Raw genomic sequence first — 21,961 nt, 5'->3', positions numbered from 1 at the left:
ATCTCCCACCCCAGTTCTTTATGAACTCAGTGACTCTTCAAAACACGGAAACTGCACTCAGGTCTCCTGAATGGACGTGTGGAAACAAGACTCACTGCACATAAAAGCTAGTCAAGAACACAGCAGGATCACAAGAGGGATGAGCCGAACAGATGCAAGCTGAGACGGCACAGCTGCAGAGCCTGGGTTACTGGGAATACATATTGCATCAGCTGTAACACAGGCTCCTGCTATGCAGATGCTCCTCTGCCATACCAGTCCATTCTCAAAGCAGTTTTTATCTGCTGAAAATGTGTAAAAGTCCTGCTAGTTTTCAGTCAGAGAGTGCATCAACAGAGGGCTAAACCTCTGTTGCTCTGTGTTTTCTCCTGCTGCTACTGAAATGAACTGCTTCTGCCTGACCTGAATCTGCAAAATAGGCTGTGTGTTGATGTGGTAAGGGTGTTATGCTTGTGCTGTCATCCTAAATATTTCTGTATATTTATTGAGGAACAGATATTAATAGTAAATAAGAACAAATACAGCTGCACCCAAATTGGATTTATTATTGAGGATTATTAGCTCATTTCCTACCTGAATATTTGTATTTCTTGTAATTTTTCCTAAGAGGAAATTTTTTTTTATCATTCAAAGACAACGTTCCATGCACATCTATGACTAACATTTAGCTACATAATTGTTCATAACTGTTAAAAGGACAAAAATAATCTGTAGCTACTTTAAGAATATATATATATATATACATATATATATATATGCATTGGTTCTTTCATCAACAATTTCTTATTGTCATAGAATCATTGAACAGTCTGGGATTGAAGCGACCTTCAAACCCAAAAGATCATCTAATTCCAGCCCCTGAGCCATGATATAAATACCTTTCACTGGACCACATTGCTCAAAGCCTTATCCAGCCTGGCCTTGAACACTTCCAGGCATGGGACAGCTTCTCTGGGCAATATGTGCCAGTGTCTCACCACTACCTTCAGTAACCAATTACTTTCTAATATCTGATCTGAACCTACGACCTCAGTTTAAAGTCATTGCTGACTGTCCTATGACTACGTGCCCTTGTAAAAACTGTCTCCAGCTTTCTTGTTGGTGCCTTTAGATATTGGAAGGTGGATTTTTATAAGGTCTCCCTGGAGCCCTTTTTTCCTCTGTGGTGAACAGTCCCAGCTCTCTCAGCCTGCCTTCACAGGAGAGGTGCTCCAGCTCTCTGATCAACTTTGTGGTCCTCCTCTACACTCATTCCAGAAGATCTGTGTCATTATGGGATCCCAGAGGTGAATTCAATACTCCATGGGGGGCCTCAAGAAAATGGAGTTGAAGGGCAGAATCACAGTCACAGAGTCACAGAGTTACAGAATAAGCTGAGTTGGAAGGGACCTACAAGAACCATCCAGTCCAACTCCTGGCCCAGCACAGCACCATCCCCAAGAGTCACACCATGTGCCTGGGAGCATTTTCCAAACACTTTTTGAACTCAGATAGACTTTGTGATGTAACCACTTCCCTGGGGAGCCTCTTCCAGTGCCCAATCACCCTTTGGGTGAAAAAACCTTTTCCTGATATCTGATCTAAACCTCCTTTGACACAGCTTAATTCCAAAAGCATGAAGCTGCCTCGACTTGCTTGTCATGTTTCTCTTGATGCCACCCATTTATTTTCACACAGGCACAGATGTCATACATTCTAATCACTGGTACAAGTTGATGGAAAAAACATGAAATGGCATTTTGCAAACAATATTGACTCAGCTATTTAGGGAAACAACTTCAATAACAGCACCTAGGCAAAGAGTTGTGAAATATTAAAAATATAATTTTATACTATACTTTTTAAAAGTACAGTTTATTTTATATTAGAATTAGTGTTTCTGAAGGTATAGTCTTCAGTCTAAATATATACATGAAAATTTAAATGCTGTGGAATTGTTTGTGAATATCACCAAAAAAATTATAAAGCCTTTTTGAGTATATAAACTTGTAATATAGCTAGCTTTTAGTTCAAATATTTTGCTTCACTTCATTCAAGAAATCAGTGGATTTAATTTACCAGAAATGAAAGCACAACCTATCATCATAACTCTTATTCCAAACAAATAACAAAAAAAAAAAGCTTTGATAAAATTTGCATGGTAATTTGAGGATAATTTAACCTTCCTTTATCTGTTGAAAAACTAGCAATCTAGTTGAAGCTGGTTATCTTTCTTCTCTAAAATACTTTAAAATTTCTGCATTGGAAGACTCATGAATCACCATTAATATTTTAGACAATTGCTTAAGAACCAAATACATTGCATAGCTAACTGCCATTTATTAAAGGTTAAAAAAACTGAGAAGTATTTGACTTATAATGGAAAAACAAATTCTAGAAATCTACAACTAAGGTATATTACTACAATTCTAGTTTTTTTGTTAAATTTCTCTCTGAAAATTTTAATAATACAACTGTAATAATAAAGAACTCAAAACTCAGTTTCTTTTCTCTAAGTGTATTATGCTTTTCCTTAAATATAAGTAGATTTTCATTGGACCAAAATCTTGGCAACATTTCTTGACTGATTTAGGCATCCCTCCACCATGGTGAAAGCTATTTCACCATTTGCTGACAAAGAAAATATGAAGTATAACTCATAAAGCAACAAATATCCTATAATACCTTTGTTGTTATCCATTCCTCCAACAGCATATAGTGTTCCAACTGTAGATTTTCTAGGCTTAGTTCTTGGACTTTGCATGAGAGTTCTTCTTTCTGGTAAAAGATGATATTTCATGGCTTCCAGAATAAGCTTCTGGCATTCTAGGTCATCCTTAAAAAGTGCATGGTTTTCCAAGTCAGCCAATATCTGTGAATGACAATAAGTGAATAAAACATCCTAGAAATTCCTAGCAAAGCAATACCATGCAATGAGAGACAAATACAAATGGAGGTCACAAGTATATTTCTTCATGCCAGAACACACATATAGTTTTGCAGGGCTATTTTTTCTTGGAACACAGAAAATTAATCAATTAGTTGATTTTTAAAGGATTTTAAGACCATTTCATTAAACCTTAAGACTACAGTCATATTAATCTTTTACTGAAGGCTTTGAAGAAAACTAAATATTCTCGTGTAGGCTGACTTATTTTTAATGGTTTCCAGCATAACACTGAAAGAACCCAGAAGGCATCTCTTTGCAGGAACATCCCTTATTTTAAAAACCAAAGTGAAACAATGTTCCCACTTGATAACCAACAATCCTCAGCACATACAGGTAAAAGAATATTCTATTGTGATTCCAAAGAAGGAGGCTGCAAGTTGTAAATGTTGTGTTTGATTCACTTGCCTGTATATACGTATCTACTAGCTTTTAAGAGTCTGTAAATTACCATGTAAATTTTCAGGATCCCATTGAATTATGTAATCTGGGTTAACCTCACAGTTGACCTAGCTCTGGGCAGGACTGTAGAACTCCTGAGGCCTGCTCCCACCTAAATGATTCTCTGATTCTGTGATCTCACTGATGTCAGGCCAGAAGAGTGCAACACTCATGCAGATTTTGTGCCATATCTGCCAAACCCATGTAGGTATCTCAGATAGCCTAAGGCATCTAAATTAGAGCAAGATTTAATTGCATATAACTGCATATCTGTACAGTGCAGTAAATTTCTAGATATCATAGGATATCTATCTGGAAGATCAAATAATACTCAGAAAAGCAGCTAAAGACCAGCAAGCAAGAGAATTTCATTCCTGGAGTCTGAGGATGCCTTCCCACAGACATAAAAATGCAATTCTATTCAAATTATTTTGTAGTTGCCTAAAGACAGGAAGCTAGATTCCATTTATGAACTCTTAGCTATTTCATCTGGACTTCAATAGCTGCAGAAGAAGTTTGAATGTCCTTTGTCAATCTGTCAGCCTTTGGCAGATAACACGTTTTCTGTTGTCTGCTTCTGATTTTAGGCATTAGTCATGAAATGAATCTGTGGTTTAAAGAAAGACAATGCATGTTACATTGCCTCAGTATCAACTGGGATGAACAGCTCAAGACAAGACCCCAGAAGGGCTTGGTGGTGCTGATAGATGAGAGGCTGGACATGACCCAGCCCAGAATGACAAACGTGTCCTGGATTGCATCCAAAGCAGTGTGGTCAGCAGGGAAAGGGAGGGGATTCTGCCCCTCTGCTCTGTTCTGGTGAGACCCCACCTGCAGGGCGGCATGCAGCTCTGGGGTCCCAGTACAGCAAGGACATGGAGCTGTTGGAGCGAGTCCAGAGGAGGGATACCAAGATGCTTAGATGGATGTAACAGCTCTACTATGAGGAAAGACTGAAAGAATTGGGATTGTTCAGCTTGGAAAAGAGAAGGCTTCTGGGTGACCTAATTGCAGCCTTCTAGTACCTCAAGGGAATTTACAGGAACGACAGGGAAAGACTATTTACAAGAGCATGCAGTGGCACGACTAGGTGGAATGGTTTCAAATTAAGAAAGTAGGTTTAAATTAGATAAAATGAGAAGTATTTTTACTGTGAGGGTGGTGAGGCACTGCAACAGGTTGTCCAGAGAAATTGTGGATGTCCCACCCCTGGAGGTGCTCAAGGCCAGGCTGAATGGGGCTTTGAGATACCTGATCTAGTGGAAGGTGCACCTGCCTTTGGTAAGGAGGCTGGAATGAGATGATCTTCAAGGTTCCTGACAGCCCAAACCACTCTATGATTCTATGATAAAGGTTTCTGTGTGGGAGGATGGATTGTGAGAGTGCTGAAGGCAATCTCACCCCAGAGGAGTTGCAGCTGTACTAATTACCAAACAGTAGGAACAGCCTTGACCTTAATAGGTCACAGCTGTGTCAAATAAGGATGGGTAAGGATGGGTGTTATAAAAGAGTGGATTAGCTGAAATCAAGAAGACAGGTGGAGTTAGTTGGCTGTGCTGCTGTGCAGTGTAAGGGTCAGGCAGTTGTGCTAAGAACAGTAAGGGTTAGTATGTGCTGCAAGGAACAGGAAGGAGTCAGCAGGCCGTGCTGAAGGAAGAGAAAAGGAGTCAGTGCTGCCTGTGAAAACTCACAGAGAGAAGGTATGAAAGTTTTACAGTAGGATAATAAACTGATGGTTACAGTTCCCATCCATGTTGACTGATGTCAAGCACTGATGCCAACATTTCTGTGTATTGTGTGTGCCTGTTATGGCTATTATTCAGTTAATATTACTAAGTAAGGATATTAAAAGTATGCTTAGAAATGGGGTGGTAAGCATATTTCATAACACTAGGTTAATTTTTGATATCATAATCTTAAGATTTTTCATATGTTCTTTCCTTTACAATGTTCAGCACAGTACTCAGTAAACTAAAAATTCAAAGATCTGAAGGCAAATCATGTCCAGATTTTAGGCAGGATGATTGCAAAATGATTTAACACACATTTAGGACTACAGAACCAGAGTACTCTATCAACATTAAGTAAACAAAACACAGGTGCAAGAGAGCTAAGAAATCAAATTAGAAGTTTTCTCTGCACAAATTTGAGGCAATATGAAGTTACATAGACTTTTTAATGTTTAATGTCATTAATGAAATTGATGACAAAGGTTTTTATGGCGAGCTTATTATATCAGTAAGGATCAAAGTCCAACAATAATATTGATGCTTTCTCTTTAGACCATTTCTCCTTTACCCAGAAATGCTTAGGCTCTTAAAGCAAACATTTGTCTTTGAAATCTTTCAACTGAATTGCCAGGTGTTTCAAATAAAGAAGAAATAATCCGTGAACACCATTTTGTCCCAAAATTCTGAGACTTAATTCATCAACCATAATAAAAGCTGATTCTCTTATTCTTTCAAGTTTGAAATTCACCTTAAAAATAAATAGAAAATGGGAAAAAAACCCAGAAAAAATACAAATAAAAATTTTAAAGTGGATAGAAGCATTTGTTTGTGTCCCTTAAAAAAACCTCATTCCTCCTATTAACTTTTCTTGAACATGGGCTAACCTGTGATGAACACTATTTCTGAATCCCCTAAAGGCTAGAAGTTGTGAATAATAAAAAAAAAAAAAAAAAATAAATTGAAGCTACTATTTAGAAACCAGAAGTTATAGAAAGCTGTTTCATGTTGTCTAAATTTCAATAATCTGCTTCAAAGATTTCTTACTCCATAGTTATCTTTCCTGGTTATGTCACAACAATCAATATATTTTTATTAAATCAGGATGCACTTGATCAGGAAATTCAGTTAATAAGGATGTTTCCCTGGAAACCATATTATGTTCAGCTTGTTCTTCCATGTCTATGACATAATTCATTAAGAAAGAATTGTATCTAATAGCAACTGAGTATTGCTGGGCTTTGTAACATGGAAAATCACAGAGCTGTAGCTTCTCAAAAGACTACAATATCAGTGCCAGAAGAGTTAACTTTACCATTGCTAGAACTTCTCTGAATAGCAATATCCTGAGAATTTTTTGTCACTTTGTGTCATCATGTTTCTCATTCTCTTAACTCTTTCTATTAAAGTACTATATCTTGAAAGTAAAATGCATTGCAGTTAAAAATTATTTTCTGTCAATTTTTGCATTCTGGGGTATTATCAACAGCATAATTTATTATAAAGATCCTGATTTGCAAGTATATTTTATATAAAGAAAATGAAAATATTTAAGCATTCCCTCAGTCTCCCCTTTAGCTTTTAAACAATGAAAAAAACTATAGAACTTGTTAACTTTTCTGGGGACTTCTAAACGTAGAGAACACAAGGTCTCAAACTGATCCTAGCTGAAATTTCAACTCCATTTCTAAATGCCATTTTATCCATATGAATCTTTGCAATATTACTAAACAACCTTTTTATTTTTTGCTAGGAATTGAATGTATTGAACTAAATATAGCATAACCATCTGCTTTGCTCACATGACTTGTAATCAGGAGCCTTATATTGAGGTTTTTTTAAAAGCTAATTTCTAATTTATTGTTGGAGGTTTTGCTAGCTTTTAAAACAATAATTTCAATATTTTGTCTTTGAAATAAAATAATGAAAAATATCTGCAATTAATAATACCTCAAATTTAGCACGTCTCATTTTGTTGTCTACCATCTTTTTTCAGTTCATTGAGAATTCTGTATCTCTTTTAAATTATTTTTTAAGTTCAGGTTTAATTAATGATTTCAGTAAAGTGGTTTGTTTTTTTTTGGTTTGTTTTTTTTTTTTTGGCATGGAGATTTCCAGGCATTTTTCTGTAGTATGACAAAGATTCAGAATGTGGAATTCAATATTTGTGTTGCTGATGGACTAAATTATTCATGATGTGTTAGTCAAGCCAGCTGCTCAACCAACTCAGGAAGAAAGACTACACTAAATCCCTCAGATTTCTGTATTCTCAGACAAAGATTATTTTCTCCTCAGCAATAAGTTGCAGCAGACTAAGGATCTTTAAGAAGCTCTAGATGAGTTCTTCCTAGAAACATGTGGTAATCATTTCTATTATAAATAATGTACATCAGGATTTGCTGCTTAGACACCAGAGACTTTCATTAGTGTGACTGCAAGTCTGTGATGTCCATGTGCATGTAGGTGATAATGTATTGCAAAGAGATCAGTCACATAGCAGTAGCAATGATTAGTCTCAGACTCCATTTTTGGAAAAAAAAATCTAGTTGCATTTTCTGTCAGAAATCCAAATTCTGGCATCGACTGAGCTTGCATTTTTGATGACCATAGTCAATGGCAGAGGAAATGGGTTCAGTATTTGATTTGCAATTCCTTTTTCCCAACACATTAAATATTATTTCATATTCAGAAAAAAATTTAAACTGGTTTTCTACCCTTCAGTTATAACAAAGTCCTCCCTATTCCTCCCCCACATCAGGGCACAAAATCCAAACCAAAAATATGAATATAGCATAGTTGAAGTTTGTTTTCTGTAACTTAGTACTAGATTACCCTAAAGAGTTTACTAGAGAAACAATCAGCCATGCACGCACACATTCCCTGAGGCTGTACATTTGATACAGAAATCAAGAAACTTACTTTTCCCCCCACTTTCTCTCAAATAAACTAAGTAATGGAATTGGAACATTTGTTGGTAGCATCTGTGGCAAGTAATTAAACTGTGGTATTGAAATAATTTTCACAACATTAACTCTTCTCCAAAGCTTATGATTTAACAAACTCATTTATTATAATCTTCAGTGTTATTTTTCTATAAGTAAACCCATGTTATCTTTTATAACACTGTTAAAATTTTAACTTAATTTATAGGTACGCCCACACTTTTTTTGGCACATATACTGACTTTTATTGAACTCCTTGTACATCCAGGCCTGTCTTTGAAACTGGTACTAATTTGACCAATTGACTTATCACCAGATGTGTTATTGATTCAAATGTTATTCAGTTTAGGAAAAGAGAAATTGTTTTATACCCTCCCACCCCAGCTTCTGCCTCCAGTGCCGTCTTTTCACAACAATTTTATCAATCTTTGTATTTTACAGAGAGGATGAAATAAGGAGGGCAAAATCTAAGATCCAAGCTTACGACACAATTCTACTGATGCCCAGATCTACATTTTACATCATCATGGTATGCTTATTCTCCAGAAAATGAAGAAAAACATCTTTATTTCAAGATCAATTGCTTCTTAAAGTAAATATTAAGTTTCTAGATAAAGCTAGGTAAGATTAATGTCTTGTAGAGTACCTTGCACATTTTCTTCTCTACTACTTGAGGAAAAAATTAAGTTCATAACTCCAAGAGCTATGTATGTTTTGCCATAGTATTAAAATACTACATAAATAAGAAAATGTCAAATTGCATTGAAAAGGTCAAATTTCATTCAAAAGAAAGTGAAACAAAAACTTAATAAAACCCCAGTTGCATTTTAAATAAGAGAAAATATATAAAATACCCCAACACTAGAAGCAACAAAAAGGTTGGCTTTTGACAAAATGTTGGCTGGTCTCCTTTTGTTTGAAGACAGATGTCTTTATTTGAAGTTCTTCTGAATCAAGTTCTTTTTTTTTTCTTCTAAAAGTGATAAATAGGAGATTAGGTAAAAGCATGACAGATGCTAACAAATGAAATACAAACATTATTCAGTCAATAACAACTAACAGCCCGTATTTGAAAATTACTGGCTTTTTAATTTTTTTACCTCTTAACTGCAGTAAGCTGTAGTCTACTAGAATTGATGTAATTTTTATAAATTGATGTAATTTTTATAAAATTCCTATATAAGAATAAGTACCAAGAAATGGAACATAAAAGAAGCTTTTTCCCCATAAATAATGTTCTCCTGATTCAAACACTATCTTCAGTCTTAGAAGTAGGCAAAAAAGATGAATAAGAACACATCACAGAAGGGTAAGCACCTTTTCCAGATAGTATATTTAATGTTTAAATGTTATAAATGTTGATTAGGAAGAATTCTTTGGAGACATTCACTACCTCTGAAATGTTGACTCAACTAAAAAAACTAGAAAATAAAAGGTGTCTTATTTTGTGCTTGTCTATTATGCTGAATCAATCTAAGGAACAAGGAAGAATGCAGAAAAAGCACTACACTACAAAAATAGGGACTTACAAAAAAATGGAGGATAAGTCCAAGCCATTTCTTAGCCCTCCCTTGTTCCTTTCTTCTTTACTTAAGAGTGACAGATTTCAATGACATCAACAGCAATAATGGTTTTCACTTCTAAAACTACCTGTTGTTAACAATTGCTGAAAGTAGTGACTGATCTTTGTCTTAACTACATTTAATAAGCTGTATTTGCAGGATCTCTGCAGGCATGATTTACAGGCATCAACAGCTAGCAGCAAAACTTGTCTCAATTTATGAGCTTTGCATAGTAGTTCCTCTCCCCTGTCCACTTGTGGAGGGGAGAGTAGAGTGGCATCCAGCAAGGGGCAGCCCACAACTATATGATTGTCAATCTGATAGTCAGTAAGAGAGAAAAAGATATAAACCTGCCAAAAAATGACTACAGATCCCATGGCCCTGTAAAAACATAAGCGACAGGCAAAACATTGTCTTCTCAAAACAGAAGACATCATTTTATGGGAATGTAACTGTATTATGAATGTAATTTATTTTAAAATTGTGCTATTTCAAAGGTCAAGGAAATATATCCTCTTATTTATGTGACCAGACCTTCTAACTGATTATTTAGTTAATATAATCTAATATATAGTTAATATAATCTAATTTATTCATAAATTTGTGTTTTCACATGGACACAGTCTATACATTCCAGTGGGGATGTGTATGTGTATGAAATGTACATTCACCTAAAAGTTTCGCATAAAATGCAGAGAATAAGCAACAGATATATAGTATTTTTATAAAATTATTCTATATATTTCACAACACAGAATAAATCTAAGTGGCACACAGAATAAATTTAAGTTTGTATTTGATGACCACGTGAAAATGTGATTTAATTAGTGGAAATTCAGCCTTCCATTAAATAAATTTACCCCAAAATATTTTATGCTCAGTATGTCATGAGAAATTGAATATAAAACTGAAAAAAAAAAAAAATCAGGTAAGTTGCCTGTGTATTGGATAAAGAAATATATGTATTATAGAATTATGTTGTCATATTCTTTATTTGAACAGGACCTTGTGACAGCTTCAAAGGATTTACTGAAACTTTACTGATATTTTTCGGCATTTGCTAAACTTTATTGATAATAAAATGTATCTAGAAGTGAATGTCACACATAACTGTGTTGAACAGTTATCATTTTCACTATTTACAAATGTTCACATGTCATTTATCTACACAAAAAGAATCCCAGCCATATGGACAGGACTTTTGGACAGTTTTAGAACTATCTAAAAGGCAAGAAAAATCCTTTGGACTGTATCTTGCTCACTGCATTAAAGTATCATATCTTTATTCAGGTGAAGTAGCAGCTTACAAGCTACATCCACCACCAGAGAAGCTGCTACAAAAACTTTAAAAAGCTAGCTTTACTGTATGATCTGTATAAGAAAAGTAAAAAAATAACAGCTTATCTTGTTTCTACTGGCTATACTCAACTAATTGTCATTATACAGGCAACTGAAATTTCAAGCCCAAATTTTTATTGCATTGATAACTTAAGAGAGGAATATGAAGATCATCCTAGAAGCCTGCCAGAAATTAATGTTTTGTGGACTTGGAAGTTATTAATTCTTACAGTAATTAATTAATAATTGTTTGCTTGAAATTAACATAAATATTTCTTTAAAAATATTGCTTAGTTTAATTGGCTTAAGCCACTTGCACAAAACCAAGCATTTAGCACCACTTCAGATGCCACAGGGCATCTGAGAATCCACACAGAGCCAGTAAATATAGTACTGGATTTAGAAGGGAATGTTTCTAGATAAATTGCTTGGAGCTAGGCAATGTGAGAATCCATGGAACTTCTCAAATCAGCACACAGGCTCGCTCCTATGTGTTGGGAAATGAACCAGATCTTTATTGCCTATAGTGAGAGGTTAGAAATCTAGCTGATGTGGAGAAGCCTGCACCGTAGGTGAATAAGAAACTGAATCATACCTTCAGACTTTTCAGATTAAAGTTATAATCTCCTGGTATGCAATCATTTCGAAATGATTGAAAGAATTCACAAAATGTTGCAGAGGCTGACCGAGTTTCTGCATACCCTTAGGATTTTCCCCAGACCTGTAGGTAGGAACCAATCCTAAAAGCCTAGAACTCTACTCAGGTGTGAGTTCTTATCAGCTGCACTTGTTTAGTGACACGGGAGACAGAGAACTGAGGAAGGTTCTCATTTCATATTATCAATCACACTGCTCTCAAAGATAAATTTAAAGATTGACTGACATAGAATACCTTACATTTTTTGCTAAGCAAAGGAACCTTCAGTTGTTTCCTCTAGCTCAGTATATGTTGAAAAAGTCAAAACTTAATGAACCTGTCTGACAACTGCCTGGTTAATTGGGGTTTTTTTTAGTAGCACAAAGAAATACTTCTTTGCCAGATGCCAGCTGAGCTGTGGAAGGAATTTACAAGTTTACATGATCATGTCAGTTATCTAAGCTAAGATTTAAAGGGTTTCTACTCATTTATTACATGCAAATTCATATATATGTTTAAGATCATGTACAGTCATGTAATGTGTGAATTCTAAGGGTAATTAGAGGCTCGGTGCTTCCTACAGTTTACCTACAGCATCTCTGTAGAAATAAGAAGAGAACTCATGTGGATCTGTTAATTTTCTCTCCAGTGGCTTACACGGTATTTAAGTATTTATTTTTATAAGGACTGCATTGTTTCTGCTCCTGGGCAAGAAATCTAATTTAGATGCCTATAACAGATTCACTGGATCTGAGCCACATAGTCAAAGACAATGCATTATCCTACTGATGTGGTTTGCAAGCCCCTGAAAGTGATATTATTAAAAGTGTTACAGAGGAAAAGACAGTAATATCTCTGCTTCATGCTATTTTTTAAACTTTCCTAGCTAAAACAGTGATATACTGTTATAGGCAGATGCAAATAACAGCTTTTATAAACCCAGAACACTTGTGGAATACAAGTTAGCTTTAACTCAAGCATTTCTATAAGGAAATATTTGTGCTCTTTTCATTATGTACATCTTTGCTTAAAAAGGCTAAACATCCTCATCTTTACTGTCATGCTATTCTAGGTACTCAGTATCGTATTAACTTCTCTTGCTTGCAAATTCCTTCAGCAGCCCAGGTATTATTAGTAACTTCTTACACTCTTAAAAAACACCATAAAAATAATGTTTTGCCCAACAGAAGCTGCATACATTCTTGGCTTATGCTGTAGCATCAACATTAACAGATATTTTACACTGTGTACCAACAAATAGCAGAAATCAGCTTTTCATCTTAGTAAATGAAATTACACCATTAGTAATCAAAATAGGCAGAACCTCAACTATGCTGCTGCACTGCATTGAATGTTTCATGGTACAGCTTGAGTCAGGGAACAGGAGATACAAACATGGGATAAACTATGGTCTTTTGGGAAAGGTAGAAACAAAGAAAAGGAGAATTCAGTGGCATAGATATAATCTCTTTTATGTCATTTGCCTTCATGGCCAGAAGTTAATGTTTCAGCTTCAGCTGCAGATGAGGCTAGACTTTTGTCTATACAAAATTATTGAGGATTTAGATGAACCACTTTGCTCCCTGATGGGTGGGAACAGCAATCACTATATCACCTGTCATCAGGGAACTAGGTAAGAACGTCTTCAACTGTTCTGATCATACTTTATTGGATATATCTTTCCATAACTATAATTTTTCACTTCTAAGAAAAGGTTTCCTAACTACATTCTAGTATAAAATAATTAAATAGATTCCTATGTATATTTTTATGGCCATGCATATGTGTATGTGTCATGTACATTCATGGACTAATAGATGCTGTGGGCCATCCAGTCAGAAAGCAGCTTGGCAGAACAGGAGACAGCACTGTGCCCTTGCCTCAAAGAATGTAGGTGATATCTGGAGTTGCATTAGACAAAGTATTGTCAGTAAGTCCAGGAGAGTGGTTCTTCCCCTTGTGTCAGCACTGGAGAGGTCAAACAAGAAGAGCTGTGTCCAATTCTAGACTCCTCAGTACAAGAGAGATATGAACATACTGTAGAGAACACAATGGAGGCTCACAAAGATGATGAAGGGACTGGAGCACCACTCCTCTGAGGGAAGTCTGAGAGAGCTGGGTCAGCTTATCCCAGAAAAGAGGAGCCTTTGGGAAATCTTACTAATGTTCATAAATACCTGAAGAGAAGGTGCATAAAGGAGAGATCCAGGTTTCTTCAGTGGTGCCCACAGGATGAGAGTCAGTGGGTGCAAACTGAAACACAGGAGGTTTCCTCTGAACATCAGGAAACACTTTAATACTGTTAGGGTGGCTAAGCACTGGCAGAATCCTTGGAATTATTTAAAAACTCTTTAGACAGAGTCCTGTGCAAATGGCTCTCAGTTATCTCTGCTTGAGCAGAAGTGCTGGACCAGAGGTTATTCAGAGGTCCCTTCCAACCTCAGGCATTCTGTCATTTTGATTCTGTGATTTTGTATATGTTTATCATATCATGTAAAAAAAATACATACACAGACACACACACACCTGTATATAAACTATCTGTAGTGTTTCTGTATTGTTTTACAGTTTTAACCTAATTTTGTTAGGTTTTTTAAAACGTTGAAAGGGATTTATTTAAAATGCAATCAAAAACTGAAAATTGAGGACAGCAGTGGCACCATTCAGCCACAAAAGTAGTTTCTTATACTTTTTGAAAAACTGACAAAAGGTCCTCTTAAATACAGTATTTGCTTGTTTCTTAACTTGTTTGTTAACGTACTCTCTGTAAAGAATGCTATCAAAAGTCACTGGGCAAGTATTTCATACATAAACAATTAACAATTGTAAATTAACTATACAAATAAATAATCTAAAATACTTAAACATTAACAAGGCTTAAGGATGCCACAAAATTTTTAGTCTCCCCAAATCCCTTAAGAACAAAAATATGCATGAATTATGTTTTCAGTATGGATCAACATAAAATATCTGGAACACCTACAGAAAGGTGTTATTTTTATTTTATTATCTATTATATAATATTGCCTATTACCTATTTTATTACCTATTATAACATGAAATAAGTTCTTATGTTGGCCAAGCCACCAGTCTTTCTTTTTTGACTTGAATGAAGAAATAGGAACCATTTTAGTTTAGAAGATGGCTCCAGGCAAATCAAAGAAGCAAAGTTCCTATGGCAACATTGCAGGTTCTGTTATTTAATTTGAGCTTCATGATAGTTTCCTTTTAACAGGTTAATACTGGCTCACCTTCTCCTAAATGTATCTACTGGATTATGAACCACATTGTTTGATATTGTACTATTTAAGTCCAACTACATTGCCAAAATAATTGCTGTACCTTGAGAGTGAAATGAGGTATCATGGAAACTCAGACTCTGAATTTAAACCTTCATTTTAGGTGGATCTCAGTATAATCTTTCCAGTCTGATAATAATTTTTGTAGTCTTTGACTTCCTTTTTTTAAAGTGAATTTAAAAGTAAGGAAAGTAAATAGTTGGGTTATTTTTTCAAAGATTCAATGATGAGCTGTAAATTTTGACCTGGCTTCTTTCCAGAGCACTCTTCAGTTAATTTTCAGTGCAATGAAAATGACAGAGAGTTTTATTTGATACATATTTAAGTATAAACCACAGCAGGAAAAAAAAAAAAACCAACAACTTTTGGTAATAAAAAGTAAAATTTCACTTTCAGTTCTCAATATTTTTTGTTGAAATTCTGTTGTATCTTAATTCTAATTTTGAAAAAGACCTTGCTTTTTTAGCATTATAGTTGATACATTTATGATGCAGTTCTCAATTACAGACCAGCACCAGTGTAAAAGACTTAATTTACAAATGAAATAGAACAGAAAGTTCAAGAGAATTGCTGGTATACTACAAAACATTATTTCTAAAGTTCTTTATAAACAGTTTCTAAACATTTTTCTTTCCGTGTACCAAACTTCCTAGTCATCTACCTTCTTGCTATATAAATGCAGCTCAGCAATAGTGAAAACGTGTGTTACCACCACTGTGTAAGAGACTGAAATGGTTAATGGCTTAAATATTGCTAAAATCATCAGAGGACTTTTGCCCACTGCAGAAAACTGCAAATATCCAGCTCTTCATCAGCAACCAACAAAACCCACATCTCCCTAAATATGTCTACTAACCAGAATTTGGACTGTGAGGGGAACTTAAAATAGAGGGGGCACCCCAGAAGTGACATTGTAAGAGAGACTGGAATGCTGGTGACTCAAACAATCAGAGACAAGCTGGTGAAGTGCAAAGTAACCTTCTAGGTGCAGTGGGAGAGCACACCTGACACCTCAGGCTACAGCTGGTGCTGAACCAGGTAAGGACAGAGGTAAATCCTTCAAGGCACAATAATGTCTCTTTGTCCTTACTCAAGTGACTCAGCTGTGGTAACTCTCCTTCCGAGAAGTACTGGGACATTCATGCATAGCCTGAAGGTATCAGTCTCTGATAATGGGCCATAATGGGTCTCAAGGGACTCAAATTCATTGATGTAAGAGGCAGCTGTATCTTAGAAGGTGTCATAGACTCCCAAAGTGTCCCATGATCCACATTACATCATCTAGTTGAAATTCTCCACTCCAAGCGAGGTACCTGGGTTTTCCTACCTGAAGGAATATAAGCCAAATAGCTTTTGTGTGCTGTGGACTTCACTGGGATTTCCTCCATCACCTGGCGATAGTCTGAAACTGTCACTTTGATCAAGATGCTGACCATCACTTCAACAGACATCAAAATTTCCCCAAACAAGTCTTGTCTTGAGGCCTATGGGTGGTAAGGTCTTTCTACTCTTTTGCCTTCCTTTTCTTTCTTAAACATTTTCTTAAGTGACATTTTTATGCTTTTATATTGTAACAATATACCTGTTTTTCTGTGCAACCAAATTGTTCTACAATAAGGCCTACATGTATATGTCTAAAAACACCAGGCATTCGGCGTTGTTTCACTCTGATCTGCACCCAGGGATCTATTGACAGGATGGGTTACTCTCACCTTCTGTTGTATCAATAATCACAGCACATTATCAGCTGTCATGAAGACAGTTTACTCCAGACAGGCCCAGTACACTAACTGAAAGGAGAACTGAGTTTATGGAATTACAGAAAGGAATTGCCACTTAGTTCTCTAGGAAAAAAAAAAAAAAAAGGAAAAAGTGACCTGAAGCCTGAACTGAATCACAGATTGATGTAAGCATTCATAGGAGTGGAGATCCAAATGATCACCAGTGGTCAGCTAGGTCTGCTCATTCAAATCAGGGCTTCTGCCAACACTGCATTTAGTGATCTTGTCTAGCTAATTCAGGAAAACCATCCATGAAGAAGCACACTTGACCTTTGGAAAAACTACTGCATTTGTACACTGCATTCCAAGTGATTCCTCCCCAAGCTAATGTCCAATCTGAATTGTCCGTGCTACAATTTAGAGTGTTTGTCTCTTCTTACATTTTGTGATCCGCTCAGGAATGTGGTTCCATGACCCTACCTTCAGGTCTTAAGTTGCTATTAGATCATCACATCTTTTCACTAGTTTGAACAAGCCCACTTCTTCTGCTTCTCCTTTCCAGACATGCCATCTTGGTAGCCCACCCCTGAACCTTCTCCAATTTGTTCCTATGCCTTTCAAATCGTGGAGTACAAAATTGGAAACAATAAGGTAGGTGCAGCCTTAGCAGCACCAGGTATTATGGGAAATACTGCCTGGTGACAATTTTTTGTGTTGTAGAACAATACAGAGTTTTCTTAATTCACATTGTTGACTCCTCCTCAGCCTGGTATCTGTCATAAACCCTGTGTGTTTGGGTTTTTTTTGTTGTTGGTTTGTTGGTTCTGTTTCGATTTTGTTAGCTTTTCTGAGAATATTTACTATTCTGCCTGTTTTTTCTTAGCATGTTATGAAATCTGCAGCTACTCCTCTTCAGTTTCACAACTCTGCCCTTCTTGTGAATGTGTTGATACAACTCTCAAGTTTATTGAGATTACTCTGGGTCAAAGGTTACAACCATTTTTTCTGATTCTGAACAGGTTCGCTTTTAAACATGCAGAGTATTCAGAAGTTACAGATCATAAACTGATGAGAGTTTTCACAAGGAAACAGCAACAATGATATTCTTGTTATGATGATGATTAAATAATTTTAAAAATACCTGAGGTGGAAGGAGTGGTAATCTGATATAAGCAAGCAGCATACTTAGGTCACTGCATCGCCTCTGCATATCATATTTCACCCACATCATTAAGGCATGGAAAATGGTCTCTTCATCAGGAACATTCACATCATCACTGGCAAGAAGTTTATGGAGTTCTTCGGCAGGTAGAAGTAAAAATTCTTGATTTCTTATAACTTCCATTATATTCTCCTGGGAAGAGAAAAGTATTTCAGATTCAGTAATAGTGCAAGAAAATTAAAAAAAAAAAAGCCACTACAGCTAATAAGCCATAGGATTAGTCAATATCTGCCATACCCAGATATGGGTATGCTCTGCCATATCCTTGTAGCTCATGAGAAAAACAGAATATAAATTACTACAGTTCAACAGCTATAGTTGCAAGTCATATATAAATTATTTCAAAAACAATATGAGGATTATATGATAATATCATAATTAAAAATTGTCAGAATTAGTAAAGGCTATTGTTTGAAATTTTTATAAACTCGGTTGTAATTGAGCACATTAAATATATTATAAATCTTTACATGCTCATACTACATTTTTCTAGATATTTCCACTGTCTTTCTTTTGCTATTTCTTAAATAACTTGTCAGTCATATAGTTATACTATGAATATCTAGATTTCCATCTACACATATGACAAGGCTGAGGGGAAGATCAACACCATGAATTAAGGATTATTTTTTTGACCTTGTTCAGAACAAAGTTTATCATGCAAATAGTTTACAGCAATTAAGATCTTGCAGTATTGAAAGCTATTGTACTGTTGTGGTTTAGGAACAGTCCTCCCCAGTTCAATGCCCCCACTCTCCAAACCACTGACACTCTCTTGCTCTCCTGCTTTTCCTCTCACCCTTCCACACTGCAGTGGGCTAGAGAGGAAAATTGGAGGCACAAAAAGTAAAGGTCACTGGCTGAGATAGGAGCAATTTACAGGAAAGGCAGTGAGGTAAAGAAACAAAGAGTAACAGCAACTATAGTAATGACAGAGACAAGAAAGGAAGCGATTCACACAGAACCAAAGCCCCCACACCCACTACCCCCCTCCCCAGGAGACAACAGCAGATGGATCCCTCTGTCACATTTACTCGACCAGAAAGAACCCCTTCCCCTTGGAACAGACATTTCTCCCCCACTCCCAGCAGTGACATATGGTTTTACAGACTAACCTCTGTGTCTAGTTATGCCCCACTCCTGGCTACTGCAAAGTAATTAACTTTGTCCTGGACAGAACCAAGAAAAATAAAAATAGGGACAACTAAAAACCCTAAAAAAACTTCCCTATAAACTACATAAAACACATAAACAAAACAAAAGAAAAAAACAAACAAAAAACAACAACCAAACAAAACCCCCCAAAAAGTGTTGCATTTAGTTGTCTGAATCCTAAGGACTGATTTAAGCACTTCCTGAACTACCTACTCTACAACAACAGGACACAGTAGAATCACAATTCTACAGATATTTTTCTCCAAATATCTACTTTAGGGTGCTTTATCTCTGTGGAGAAATTGTAAATGTGTTTTCATATTCTCAATTTATAAAAAATATAAAGTGAAGTAATTGAAGACTGGAGGCACAAAAAAAAATTGAGCTAAATTTTTATGTAAACTGAAAATGCAAAAAGAAATATTGGGAACAGTAAGTTGCAACATCTAATTTATGAAAAATAATAATGAATTTTTTTATGCTGTTTTGGATAGAATTTTTAAGATGAAAAGTGGGAAAGAATGACAAAACATCAGTTAAGGACTTAAATGAAAGAACATCAAAACTGAGGGAAGTAGGTAATTCCATTGTTATACCCTCTAAATTCAGTTTTCAGCATATTAAAATCAAATCAGTGCTGCCTGTAATTGCTTGATTGTGTCTGAACCACGGGAAAGACAGACTGGTCATCAAAACTGAAATAAAAGACATTATAACAAATACAAGAAAATAGTGTGCAAGACTTAACAACAATAGAATTATACTCTGGCTCTAGTATGTCACATGCTATCCTTCCCTGACTAATTCAATAGAAGGAAACTTATTTTAATTCTCCAAATTAATACTTTTTGAAATTTACTGTTTAAACATTTTTATTTAAAATTCTTATTTATTATTAATTTATAATTATTATATTTTATATAAAGCAGCAGACATGCATGTTGCAGACATAGGCATGACAAAATCATGAGACAGAAGTTCCTTGAAATGTGTAATTACAGATAAAATAGATAAGTGCAGATAGAATAAATTTGACAAAGTTGAAAATTATGCTTAATATTATAAATGTGAATGCTTTGATACGTACAACTTAACTTTCAATGAGTTGCTTTTAAACTCTACATATATAGGATGCTGACACAACAGAAAATCAAAGATGTATATGTGGTCATGGCCTATACTAACCATTCTGTTAAGCTACCTTAACATAATTGATAATTGGATCAAAAAATGACTCAGCTCTTTTTAAAATTACTACATTAAATTCCAATAGATCCCTAAAAATGTAGAGTTTTCTGGAATGAGGTTTTAAACCATTGCCTCCTGATAAAGTTTAAATTGTGTGTCTAGAATATTTGAGAATAGTTTGGAAATGTAAGGGAACTAGTTTGTAGGGAAGCACTTAACCACAAGCTGGCTTAATTCATTTTAATTAAAAAGTCATAAAACTCACAAGACTTCATTGCACTTCTCAATAAAATGATTTATAAGACAAAGTTTAATTAAGCCTGGTTCAACTGACATTAAATCTCATTATGAAAAAAAATATAACTCTACCTCTTAATAGGAATCAACATCGCATTTTGCAAAAGCAGATTAATCCAAAGACCTAATACTATAGAGTAGCACCGTGATGGTGGAACACATTTCATGAACTGACAGAGCTTAAGTTATCATGAATAAAATTCCAAGCAGGAGCTTTATCTTCAGAACAATAATTTTATATTTAATTAAGGTTTTTTTGGTCATCTTAAATTGTTTTTTCTGCATAAATACTTAAAGAGAACTTATTCCAACCTCTGTACTGATTGTAGAATCAAAGTTTTCAAACAAAACATATAAGCTCAAATCTCTTTGTCTAAACATCTGGACTTATATAAATTTCATGTTATTTGGGCATGAGTATTGCAGAAAGTAACAAATATATATTAGGTTTTATATATATAATATTTCATATATATTATAAATATACCATATGTATTCTTATATATAACATAAATGTAATATATATAATTCTGATTTATATATAGAATCCACATTTTTGATCTCCAGAGGTAAAAACTTTCTTCTTCAACTTATTAGTATTTCTCTGAAGTGACTAATGAATGTCAAATCTTCCTAGATAATATTTTAATTTCTTGAGATTCATTTAATTTGGAGCAATGAAGCATATTTCAATGGCTAGCTGTTCTACCACAACAAAAATAATTTGTTATATGCTAATTGTGGAAAAAATATCCTTTTTTTTTTGTTTTTTAATGTGACTAGTATTCATTTTTGTACTTTAGGGAACAGGATATAATAGATGTCCATGACTTCTTTTCAGGTTACATTAAATAAATTTTAAATTCTGAGATTAAGATGCAAGGTAGGAATTGAGGTACACAGCTATAGAATCACAGATTCAGTACAGCCGGAAAAGACTTAAAATCAACCATTAACCTAACATTGGCATCTTTGCCACTAAACCATGTCCCAGGCACCAAATCTAGATGTCTTTTGAATACTTTCAGGGATAGTGATTCCACACTATGTTCACCCTTTCAAGTAAAGAAATTTTTCCTAATACCCAATGGCATTTTCCCTTGGCACAAGTGGAGTCCATTTCCTCTCATCCTGTTCTAGTGGAGTGCTTTCAGGAATGCCTAGGTCCTCATGGACAGATAAACCTTTATTATGAGAACAAGGGTACTGAACCTTTAAGCATGCCGAAGATCATATGACAGAGTTGGATGAGTCTCCAGGACCTGTAATTTTTGACTCTAATACTTTAAGAGGTTTTGTAGGTTGATCTTCACCATTTCATATGTCTCAAATGATGCACTGGATCTGCTCTGCATGCATCATTCATGCAGCCTTTCCCTGCTTTAATTAAGTGGAACTGTAGATTTTTGCCTTTAATTCAGAAAATGTAACTCACAATAGAAAGTATGACAGTCTCTGAACCCGCTTGGACAAAGCTGTGTCACTTGATTGCTCTTTCACTTTCTA

The 21,961-nt window shown here is 35.2% G+C and overlaps 1 protein-coding gene across 1 annotated transcript in view; it reads right to left on the bottom strand.

Annotated features, from left to right (window-relative positions):
* Positions 1 to 21,961, bottom strand: part of KLHL1 (kelch like family member 1) — a 193,161-nt gene that overhangs the window by 53,008 nt on the left and 118,192 nt on the right. Inside the window, exons 5-6 of the mRNA XM_030271533.4 lie at positions 17,735 to 17,947; positions 2,665 to 2,851 (exon numbers count right to left, since the gene is read on the bottom strand). Coding sequence (XP_030127393.2) covers positions 2,665 to 2,851; positions 17,735 to 17,947 — 400 coding nt within the window. The remainder of the gene's footprint in view (positions 1 to 2,664; positions 2,852 to 17,734; positions 17,948 to 21,961) is intronic.

Source organism: Taeniopygia guttata, chromosome 1 (assembly GCF_048771995.1).
Source record: "Taeniopygia guttata chromosome 1, bTaeGut7.mat, whole genome shotgun sequence".
Lineage (NCBI taxonomy): Eukaryota > Metazoa > Chordata > Aves > Passeriformes > Estrildidae > Taeniopygia > Taeniopygia guttata.
Note: the sequence above shows the minus strand (reverse complement) of the source record. Positions and strands in the feature narration are given on the sequence as shown.